We start from the raw sequence: 12,517 nt of genomic DNA, 5'->3' as shown, positions 1-12,517 counted from the left end.
ATCATGATGGTAGCCATCACTCCTATGGATAATAGGCGAAGGGTGGATTTTCAGATGATGATGGCCATCATGATGTTATCTACTCTTCAATTTTCATCCATGGGAGTGATGACCACCATCATGCACTCTTTACCTATCATCTATAGGAGTGATTGCTAACATCATGATGGCCACCACGGTTCTCAGATGATGGTGGCCATCATGTTGGTAGCCATCACTCCTTTGGATAGTACCCATCATTCCTAAACCTAATTCGTTTTGGAATGATAGCTATTTCGACAAGCAGCTTGGGTTTCCCATTTGCAGAGTAGTCTGATTAGTTCTATAAAGACGGGTAGAACGAGGAAGAGCATGAGGCACCCTGTTGTGGTGGTCTAGCATACCAAGATCATTCTTTAGAGGACAATTGTTGGGAATCCAACAACTTAAATCACTAACAACCTCCTCAATGACATCCGGGACATAAATATGATACATACAGATAAGAATCAAGAAAGTTGTTTCGAGTGTACAGACTCTAAATATTAAAATATGTTCACCTGACATAATTTATTCCGCCTTCGAAAAGTAAATGTTAGTGGTTACTTTAAAAAAAAAAAAATAAGTAAATCTAGGTTCTTTCAATACCCAATGATGTGCAAAGGAAATTGAATTGGTATTCAAAGTGAACACAATTCACCTTTTTTTCTTACATTCACTTTGTAAGGAGAACAGCCTCTGCCCATTTGGTGAATCAGCCCCAACGTTCAGTAATCCTTTAATACCTCTGTAATCTTTTTTTATTGTCCCCGCTCTTCTAATTTATTTCCTACAGTTGTCTTTGGGGAGAACACCTGCTCATAACAGCCCAGACATCTCTTATAAAATTACAGTGAATGACAGAGATTGTTTATGGCACGGTAATCTGATTTTTCTTTTCTGCTCAGGGGGAAGAAATGCATTTAGATAAAAATGAAAATAATACCGAACAAGCTGGCAGAACTGTGCGGATTACACGGAGGTTCATGGTGGATGGGAGGGAAATGAAAGTGTCATCTTGTAAGAGGAAAGCCGATTCAAGCAACATAGATATCAAAGAGCGGTCAGTTAGGTGAGTTTGGGATTCCAAGTCTGCACTTTTATCTGTTCATGTAGAGCTGCCATGTATGAACTCTACGCTGGTCAATAGCAAAATGTAACTGATAACCGAAAAGTTGTACATCTGTTCTTAATGTATGTTTAAGAACCTGGACTTATCTTTACAACTGATGCAATAGATTTGAGTGTTGTCTTAGATATTTTGGTAAGAATCATTTCATTGGATTAAACCTAAACCTAACAACCAAGAAAACGGATCAATGCCATCAAAGTTCCTCATCACAAACACTTAGATTTTCCATCTTATGCCATTGGTAGCCCTGACAGGAAACGCAAAGTCAAAGTGTTCTCCAGTCTTTACCAGAGAACCCCACAATGGTGGGTGATGAGCTGGTGGCCCCAGTGGCCATTGGACTACTTTGCTGCATCAAGTTGCGGCCCCAAGGCTCTTCCCACCAGGGGCAAGCGAAACATGAGGGCTTTGGGTTAGGAACAGCCAAGATCAGGTACTGGGTAGAATGCTAGCGAGAGGCTAGCGGCAGGTAAGAATAGTTCAGGTCCAAGTAGGGATCAGGACAGGCGGCATGCAAGTTTAGTCTAAGTCTAGGCACAGGTCAGGGCAGGCGGCAGGCAACCGCAGTCGAGGTCAGGCACAGGTCAGGAATACAAAAAGCTAATGTGTCACGGTATAGCTGGGCTAAGTCTTAGGTAACAGCCTGAGGACCCAGCAACCAAAGCCTTGAACAAGCAAGGTATACATAAGACTAGAAGCCAAGATTGGATAGATATATCAATCATGATAAATATATAGCAACCATGGTCTGTCTTGTGATTCTGGAAAGGTCCTGTGATCTGTTTCCAGGGATTTATATCCATGGAAGGAATGTAGACAGCTCCCATCAGCCGATCCTAAGAGAACAAGTTAGGGATGGGAGCACCAGGTATGAACACTGAATAAGTGAAGAGTGAAAGTTGCCAGTTGAGCCGATAAAGTAAGTTAGGTGACACGGTCTCCTCAGTTCCATTCCTGCAAAAACTGCTTACAGGATCCAGATATTAAGCACCCATGATGGGAACCCAACATGGTGCTTGGAGGAGATCCATGGACCCTGCTTTGTGTACCCCTAGGTCTTGATAGAAAGCAATGGATGAACCTGAAGTTTAAAAACTTGTCATGGTCAATGGCCAAGCAGTGGAAATTTTGTATACTATATGTTATCTTACACCCCCCCCCCCCCTTTTCTTTTCATTTATTATAAATGGCGGGAACCCAAGGAATGGCTGAAAACTGACCAGGAAATGACTACAGAGAAATTTAGTTAGCAAGGAACCAACTCCTGTGCCGTTTTAATCCTTTGAATTATCAACCTTTTTCATGGTGTAGCTCAAGTTTCAACTTGGAACACATTGTATTATGAGAATTGACAGCCATATGCCACCCACCCTGACAGCAATCTCACAAATTAGCTTTGAACCTTGCAATCTGCAATGTGATTGGGTGTCTGTGCATCATATGGCGTACATTCTGTGAATCTCTCCTGATCATTAGCATTGCTTGAATTTGTCACAGAAAGATTAGTTTTCATGCTTTCTCAAATGAGCAAAGTCGGATTCTGACTGAGAACAACCACTGACACTCACTTGTTTTATATGAATAACTCAGCTCTGTAACCCATCATGATCACTATCCTGCTTAGATATAAAAAAAATATATTTATATATATAATATATATATTATTCTATTAATATATATATTATATTATATATTTCTATATATATATTATATAGAAATATTGGAAATAGAATGAGATTAGAATTCAGATGGGAAATCCTAGTGTAACAATTATCACTTTCAATGTGTATAGCTCTGTACCCTCTTTACTCGAAAATAAGACCATGTCTTTTATTAATTTTGCACTAAGGCTTATTTTCAGGGGATGTCTTATTCTTGCATGAACAACAATCAACATTTGTTCAAATAGTTATTAAAGTTATAGTTATTGTCATCACATTCTGGAACATCATCATAACTCTCCAAACCCTGAATTCCATCTTGAATTTCTTGTCCATTTCCTTTAGAATCATTGGCCCCAATTTCTCATGTCTAGCAATAGCGCTTTCCTTAAATGAGCACCTCTTGTCCATGTATTTATATATATTGTAGCTTATATTCGGGGCAGGGCTTATATTTCGAGCATCCTCAAAAATATGAAAAAATCATGCTAGTGTTTTTTTCGGGGAGTACGGGTATAAAAAGCCCAGTTGGTGCAAACCATGCTTGAGTTGGCAGAATTGCTGGCTTTTAGTGGGAAGGGGCTAACCCAGGCATGGGCAAAGTACATCCAGCGGGCCGTATACGACCCAATAGGGATGTTTCTCCGGCCCTTTAGGTGTTCCGTGGCTCTGGCCGGTATCACCCCAAGCAGGGTCAGGAAAAGTACCCCAATGTGTCCCTACTGTGTTCCTGCACACACCACACCCAATCTCCGATCGCAGGCTCAGATCTGCGATATGAGAGTGGGCAGGGTTATGCCATCATGACGTCACGTTCAGTGGTATCATGATGGCATAACCCCGCCCACTCTCCCATCGGCCTGGCCCCTCTGTAAATTTTTTTTCAGATTGTGGCCCCTGAGTAAAAAAGTTGGCCACCCCTTGGCCAACCTAAGATCTAATGGGTAGCTCGATGGAAAATGGGATGTAAAGTGGTAAGTAAACAGTTCAATGGAATTATCTAGTTTTTAATAGCCATATACCACTTACAATATATTTTCATTATTTAATTGTTTTTGTATATGACAAAGTTGTTTTATGTATAACAATTCAATCCCTCTTCTAGATCCATATGTATATTTAGTTTATTTGATGTTTAATGCTTATATGTGTTGGCATTTGCTTGAAGATTGAGTGCTGCCCTTCAAAGCTCCCATTTTTTAGGATGTCCCAATAGAGACTTGCTGCAACTCATCACTTTAGGGCCATACTATACCAATTTTGGTGGTTGATCAATTGGCTTTTATCTTATATATCTAAATTCAGAATGTCTGCCTTCATTGTTTTACCCATTAAAAGGATACAAACAGTGATGCTTACAGCATGGACCACTACAAATCACAATGTACAAATCATTCCAGGACAGATATCCCAGAACCAAACACCCAATTTCCATATAAACAAGGCATCTGGGACCATTGCAATTTCTGTAACTTATGAATGGCTTTGTTAATTCTGCAAACCCCTGTGGAATATTTAGATATAAATAAATCCAATATATTTTCCGGCTCTTGCATTTGACCGCCTGCTTCTGGCATTCTTTGTCAATTGGCTACAACATTATACAGCAACAGCCCAATAAGGCTGCACAAAGAATCACAATAATATGTTATTATGCCTAGCAGCCAATCAGATCATTTGCTACGCTTTACTGCATCTTGCCTATTATAAATGCATCGCCATGGTATAAATAAAAAAAAAAAAAAGATTGCTGCATTTTGCATATGGTTAAGGCTGTTTTCACGACTTTAATAAATAATAAAAAAAAGGCAGAAAATGACGTCATTGAAAATAAAAGAACAAAAACCTTATTCATTGATCTCAGGATGATTACACTTTGCGTAGGCAATGAATCTATGCCATTTTGCATGGAAATCTGTCACAGTGTAGCTCTGCAGCTGTTAACTGCCTATCTGCTGTATTGTCAATCTGTGTCCTCTTTATGTTCTTGAGCAAAAGGGCTCAACAAAAAAAAAATTCAAGGGATGAAGCGCTCATCTAATGTATTCTGCAGGCGTCAAGAGCTCCAGCAGTTGAGATTGTTGCAGAAAGAAGAGATGAAAGCCCAGAGTCAGCTGGAGCAAAGAATGCAGAGGGAGAGAGAAATCATGTTCCGTCACATCGAGCAGGAGATCATAGTAAGAAGTGTCACAATTCATAGATGTTGATGATGCTGGCGTGTTCCCATAGTAATCCCTGAATGGAGGATGTCAGGGCACCATCAAGGCCAGACTAGAAATGTTTACGGGGATCTGTTGCATTGTGTTAAACTGACAATAGGAAAGATCTGATCTAGATGAGGGACGTTCTTGATGGTTTTATACCCAAGGATCCAGAATCACTGCAGGGCTTAGTCAGGGTTAAAGCTTAGGCCTGCATGTGTTCGGTCTTAGTGATCATTTTGCACTCCCAGGGAAAGAAACAATACTATGAACGAGAGATTGAGGCCCTGGAGAGACAGATGGAGCAGACCCGGGCACGGAGGGAGCAGGAGCACACCAACCGCCTGCGACAAGATGCGCTACGCCTCCGAGCCCAGCACCAGAAGGAGAGGACCAAGAAGAGAGCAGAGATAAAGGACAAGGGGCAAGAGGTGAGAAAGATTTGTTTGCTTTGCCTTTTATCAGCTGATAAAACATTCACATGAATTTTCCACGGCACTGGATGAATCTTTTGATTGTGTGTTGTATAGCTTAATACACCATTGCTGTAAAGATCTGCGGGAAATCTGCTCGGCTCTTTGATACCCCGAGGTCTCCTCTGTCTATAAGAAGTTCTGTCTGTTGGGCACGTAATTAGGATTCTTTTTCATCTTTTTAGATTATAGATAATTTATTGCTTGCCATTATATGTAAAGGGGGCCTGATGATATTTTTAAGAGATTTGATTTTGAGAAAATAGGGAATTCCCAATCTGTGTTTGATTGATCCATTGATTGGGAATTCCCTTTCTTTGACCAATTCTGATTGCCAATACTGTAAGTCAGTAGGAGAAGCTCTCACTGCTATTGGTGGTCAGAAGGGGAAGGGGGCATTGATCAGGGGATTTGCCATTAGGTTCATGTGACAATCAGGTGAATTATCAATAAATGGGAGACATCTATCGACTGATCAGTGTATGGCCATCTTCATTTTATATATTCATTTTAAATTTTCAGTTGTACCTAATTTATTGCTATCAATTTCAGGGACATGAATATGTAAAGGTGGCCAAATATTGGTCAATATTTCCAATTGATGTTTGGAAAATAAAGAATTCCCAATTTGCCTTGATTGATCTATTGATTGGGAATTCCTATTCTTTGACCAGTTGATGCCGCTCTCCTTTGTTCTGACAGCAAATAATGTAACTCAGTAGGAGAAGCTCTCCTTGTTATTGGTGGTCAGAAGTGGAGAAAGGGGGTGGCATTGGTCAGGCAAAAAATGGGGATCGTCAATAGGTTCATGTGACAATCAGGTGAATTATCAATAAATTGTAGATATCCCGATATTGTACCGGACATGTATCTACCGATCAATGTATGGCCTTCATCCTTTTGGCATATTTTCAGTTGTACCTAATTTATTGCTATCCAGTTTTCATTTTCAGGGATATGGATATGTAAAGATGGACATACACTGGTTTAAATTTCTAATAGATTTGATGTTTAGAGAATGAGAAATTCCCAATACATGTTTGATTGATCTATTGATTGAACATGGATTGGGAATTCCCATTCTCTGGATGATCAATACCACTTTGTATTGCTCCGACTGCCAATAAGGTAACTCAGTGGGAGAAGCTCTCCATGCTATTGGTGATCAGAGCAGATGACAGTGTTGACTTGTCAATGGGTTGTCAATAGGTTCATGTAATAATCAGGTAAGTTATCTATATCTGTGAGATACCAATTGGTGGTACTCGTCATGGACCTATTGATCAGCGTATGTCCATCTTCCTTTTTATATTTTCAGATGTACCTAATTTATTGCTATCCACTTTTTATTCTTAGGGACATGAATATGTAAATGTGGCCATACACTCTAAATAGATTTGACGTTTAGAAATTGGCAATTCACAGTCTATGTGTTATTGGATATTACTGTACATCCATTGAACATTGGTTGGAAATCCCCATTTTTGGGGTGGTCAATGCCACTTTTGCTCACTCAAACTGACAATAATGCAACTCAATGAGAGAAGCTTCCTTTACTGGGTGGTCAGAAGAAGAGAAATGGGGCAGCATTGATTAGGCCACCATTGGGGCTTGGTAACAGGTTCATATGGTGATCAAGTAATTTATCAATAAATAGGGAACATCAAAAAATTCCACTGGTCATGTACCAATCCATCAGTGCACCTCTTTAGACAGACAGTGTCACTAGTGCATGATTTTTGGGACTGCATTTTTGGTATTTTTTATAAATGATTATTTTGAATGCAGACATTCTCTTTTCAAGTTATTCTGCTGTGGTAAGGTATCGGTGGTGCACCACAATGCAGGAAAAATTGGATGTGACCATTTTTGCTTTCCATAGGGCACTGCAGCACTACATTTTGACCTAGATTTAGTAGACGGTACAGTTCATCTGTATTCTATGTTTGTGCTTACAATTGGCCACAGACATTGTGTGGTGTCTGCATGTGCAGAATGATGATTTCTGTTACAATTTGTATTTGGATTGCCCAAATGTGCCAACTAGGGTCATGGAGATGGAGGTGAGAGGCCAGAAACCAATGGCCAACAACTAATCCCAGGACAAACAATAGTAATCAACAGGAAAATCCAAGCTAAAGTAGAAAAGCTTCTAATCATATAAGTCCCTATTTGTTACACATGCTACAGAAGGATTTGGATTATTTATCCCAACAGTGGCTTGGGAACATCCTACAGGTCACCTCCATGGTTGGGAGCCCTTAGTTCTACCAAGCCCTCAATCATAACCTTCTTCTTCTTCAAGGTTATCCAGCAAATCCTATGATAGACATGGGATTTCTTGTGCTGTGGTGAATATTTTCCTAATTTTTTATACATCATATTCTTCCATATCAAGACAATGTCCCCAGAAGGAACACACATTGGTGTAGGTGATACCCTTTCCATAGTTTGGCCATGAAGCGCCTAATTTCTCCAGGTCCTTGTGTATCTAGTAGAAGTTGGATACGATCGGCTTTACTCTGCAGCTCTCCAAGTTTCTGCTTTAGGTCTGAGCTGAAGCGAGCTTGCAAAATGTCTTCAATGTTACAAGAACCAGTCCAGTTGAATGTGACTAACAACTAATAGATTTCTATAGTTTATAAAGTTAGAGCTACTTAAAAGTTGACACCATTTAGAATAGATATTTAAGTTATAAGTGGGGCTTCATGGGCTGAGACAACCATTACTTAATCCTGAATATGAACAATGAGCTCTCCTTGTGTTAATTGGCAAGTCATAATTTATCGAAAAAGTTGGGTTACCCTCAGCCAACTTTGGGGTATCCTAACTTTCTTGATAAATAATTTCTACATAAAAATTTAGGGCACAAGTAATCATTTTTGTCAGACCAACCTAGACCACAATCTCTTCATATACATCCAGTATCAGTATATATTGAGTTTGTTTAAGACATTCTTTAATATTATGAAGGCCACTGGGCTTCTTCAAAATGTCAATGAGTTTGGGAGATGACCAAAACACCTCTTCTTTCACCAGGAGATGCTCTTTGTAGAGCAGCAGCAGGAGCTAAATGCAGCACTACAAAAAGTGGTCAATGAGCACAAGAAGAAGGCCATGAGTATTGAGAGAGAGAACCTCAACAAACTTCACAGCCTGAAGAGTGGTGAGTGTGAGAAACGGGGCCAAACCTTTGGAACCATCAGTGTATGTATATATTAATAAGTGTGTTGTATTCTAGAATAGGCATAACCCCATTGTCATTAGGTCCATAGTGATTTGTCCAAACCTTAGAGATCCTTAACGATATTTATTATTCTAATAGATATTAAAGCAGAAGTAAACCAACTGGAACTGCACCACAAAAGTTACATTTGGTGCCGGTGTGCTCATGTCTCAGTTGAGCTTAGAAACCCTCAAACATTTTATATCATAGCTAATCTGCAACTGCAGGTCTAGGCCAAGATGGGACTTTTGGCTTGTATAGTAAGGAGGGTATGGTATCTTCTTTACCTCCATCATAATGCTAATCATATTTTTAAACAAGACCTTTCTGTGTTCATTGCATGCCTTGTTTTAGATCCAGTGACATCATCTCTTGGTCCCAATGTTTCTTGCAATGAAAAAATGTAATGGCTGGTGGTAAGGACTGGTAGCTTACTACACTGCTGAGCTTCCATGATTAAAAAGACTGAAATTCAATTACGGAAGGGGTCAGGAACAGTAAGGCAGTGAAGCAAAGTACTAGCCAGTTACCAGCCCTTGGTCATTGGGTGGTCCACCTGATTACCCATTGAAAAGTCCTCCATTGCAGATCCGGATTTTCTACTGGTACCACAGCCATTGCTTAAAGTACTCCTTGTGCCCAAATACCCCATTCTTAATAAAACACTAACCTTAAAAAACGTTTTTTGTCAATTTCAACAGCTAAAATGAGAAGTTGTGCTAAGATATTCCGTCTGCATCAATGTTCTACAGACTTTTTGCATGTGCTAGGCTGATAGTTTTTGCTACATGCCAGTCAGGACATTGTGTTACTTTCCCAAATTCTATCAAGGTGCTTTTGGGGTCTTCAGTCCTGGACATAAAAGGGAGATATCAATGTGCTCTGTGTTCTGGATAATAGTCCACATTTTATCATTGCAAAGTCCACAGGCACCAAGACAATCCCCTGCAAACAAATGTATATTGTTATCATGGACATACATTACTGAAGAATTACTGAATACATTACTGATTGGACAAAATGGAGCCCTGAACAAATAGGTGCCCAGCATTCCAGCTCCCTGCATCTCTGCCATTCTCTCAACTAGAGCCTGGAAGAGGTGGGGGCCCTGGATAATTTACTAGTTTTCCCTACTCCAAAAACATCTTTCTTAGGTATAGCGTTTAAATATTTTTAGTTCTTGTGGACAACTTGGGGTGCAGTGTTTTCTAAAAAAAAAATGAAAAATTAAAGAAAAGGGTATTTGTAACCGGCTAAGTTTTGGTAAAAAAACAAAGAAAAAAAAAAATCTAAAATTCATGCAAAATATTATATATCTGAGATTATCTGTTCTTTATTGAACATTATCTGTTCATATTTTAATGTCTGTTGTAGCTCGCGAGTCTGTTATTCTGAGACTGGAGGAACGCCATCTTCAGGAGAAATATCAGCTTTTCCGACACCAGGTGGTTGAACAGCACACTTTGCAAAGGCAACAACTACGCAAGAGGCATGAGAAGGTGAGAGCGAGAATTAGTAGTACATATGGTTTGCTTATGAGCTAGAGCTAATGGAGGGAAAATTTAGATTTTTAGACAGTAATACAGGTCATTTCTTTACAGTTAGAGAGAATTTATAGAAACAAAGTAGCAGTTTGTATAGCGCCTATATGGCACTTACCTTCTCCACTACCACCCTGCGTATTGGATCAGCCTGATCACGGCACGGATACATTGTCCAGGGCTGTACCTGTACCATGGACCCTATGGGGATCTAAACAGTTTACTTGTGTATTCAGCTGTTTATGTTCTTTTACATTTTGTAATGAAAACTATATTCCTATTGTAACTAACAATATAAACCCATTAGGAAATGGAGCGACTCAAACATTACCAAACCATCTTACTGGAAGAGCTAAAGAATCAGCAGCAGCAGGAAAGATCCCGGGCGCAGAAGGCTCAACGCGCAGAGGCCAGGAAACGCCAAGCTATGTTCAAAGAGAGACTGAAAAGCCAAGGCCTGAGCATATCAGAGCAGAAAGAGAGGAACAAACAGGTAAATGTACTGAATTCTATTTTTGCAAAGGGACATTTTCTGGGAAATACCCTGGGGTGCAAGGTGTGATATGCAAATGAGGAACGTGGTAGAGAACTTAGAAGAGGACAATTCGGATCCTGGGTTTGGGGCTTCTGTAAATAGTCTCAACCAGATGTAAAATTGGTCATAATATTAATTAGTATTTATATAGCGCTGACACAGCGCTGTACAAAGTCTATAGTCACAATCTAACGTCCCTATCATAGTCATATGTCATCACCATAGTCTAAGGTCAATTTTGGGGAAAGCCAATTAACCTAATTGTGGGAGGAAACCGGGGGTAACCCATGCAAACTCCATGTCAATAGTGTCCTGACTAAGATTTGAACCTGGGACCTAGCATTACAAAGGCCAGTGTGCAAGTCTTAACATTGTTCTTCACAATTAAGTAAATTATTAATATATCTCTGATATCTCCCTTTTATTATTTAAATAAGCTGAACACCTGTGCTGCACTTTCAATTCTGCGTCAGGAATTTAGAAAGTATTAAAGGATCAGAATGCAAACTGTGCAAGTTGATTGTTTTCAAATCAGATTAGCAATAGCAGCTTATTTATCTCTCATTGAAGGTTCAATAGAAATTGCAACCGAAAACAAATTCATTCCTTTATGTAGAATGCAAAGATTCTCCAACTAAGAACATTACAGAGGGTGTGATGTCGTAATAATAAAACTTGAACATGAAACATTTGGAAAACACTAATATAGGAGAATAAATTAATATTTTGACTGAATACCTCTTAAATTATATCACAACAGCTGAAATGATTTTTTTTTCTAATAGAATGGCTAAAGCACAATTCACAAAACATCTCTTTTCTTTTTCTTTCTACATTTTTTAACTTCTAGTTTCAGCAACAAGATGCTGCCCACCAGAAAGATGAGAATCAGAAACAGCAGCAAAGGCAAGAACAGGAACTGCAGAAGTTCAAGGAACATCTGGAAGAGACCTTTAAAGAACTGACCCAGATACACGTAAGATTTCTCACATAAATGAATGAATGGGCTGTGTTTTATGGTTCCAATCAACTTAAAATTATATATATTTAAACATAATATATTTAGGTCAGCCCAACTTTACAAATGTCATTGAAAGTACAAGCCAGCAGAGTAGAACGGGATACCAAAATATTAAAAAATTCATCTAAAATGTAAAATATTGAACAGCACATTTCTGTAGAATCCAGGCTGCAGGTCCCTAGTGATGTCCAGCTAAACAATTACAAGTACTTACTGCAACATTTTTTAAATCTACTGAGGGTCACAGAAAGCGTTACACCTTTGGGTTATACTGCTGTAAAATGTAGGCCAGTCCTGAATAACCGCTCCTGCTACCAGAATCCATTTTGTGGCCAGCAGTATCTAAAGCATGGGTGTCAAACTCAAATCACTCAAATCATAAGTGGTGGGCGGAAATTTTTATTAAGAAACAGTGTTAGTAGAAGTATAAATCCTTCCTTCATGTTCTGAAAAAAGGGAACATTTGTCTTCATGAAGCATGAACATATATTCCCTTTCCTATCTTTTGTTAAATGTTCTCCCTTCTGCATCAACTTTTTTCTTGTTGAACATTTTTGGAGTTATTGCTTTTTTCTTAGCAGCTTTTTCTGAGGTTGGTGTACCCGACCTATCCTGGTCTTGGCCTGTCTATGTGAGGGGAACCACAGACAGTGCCAAGATAGAGGCCGGTGTCTCTGGAGACATTGCTAATTTAGCATTGAGATTCCAT

At 39.3% G+C, this 12,517-nt stretch overlaps 1 protein-coding gene across 1 annotated transcript in view; it reads left to right on the top strand.

Annotated features, from left to right (window-relative positions):
* Positions 1-12,517, top strand: part of LOC140324760 (uncharacterized) — a gene marked incomplete in the record, with an annotated part of 29,977 nt that overhangs the window by 14,523 nt on the left and 2,937 nt on the right. Inside the window, 7 exon segments of the mRNA XM_072402860.1 lie at positions 927-1,090; positions 4,865-4,988; positions 5,264-5,443; positions 8,525-8,651; positions 10,086-10,210; positions 10,560-10,745; positions 11,638-11,763. Of these exon segments, the coding sequence (XP_072258961.1) occupies positions 927-1,090; positions 4,865-4,988; positions 5,264-5,443; positions 8,525-8,651; positions 10,086-10,210; positions 10,560-10,745; positions 11,638-11,763 (1,032 nt within the window).

Source organism: Pyxicephalus adspersus, chromosome 2, assembly GCF_032062135.1.
Source record: "Pyxicephalus adspersus chromosome 2, UCB_Pads_2.0, whole genome shotgun sequence".
In the NCBI taxonomy this organism is placed as follows: domain Eukaryota; kingdom Metazoa; phylum Chordata; class Amphibia; order Anura; family Pyxicephalidae; genus Pyxicephalus; species Pyxicephalus adspersus.
The sequence above is the reverse complement of the archived record's forward strand: the minus strand, read 5'-3'. Positions and strand labels throughout refer to the sequence as shown.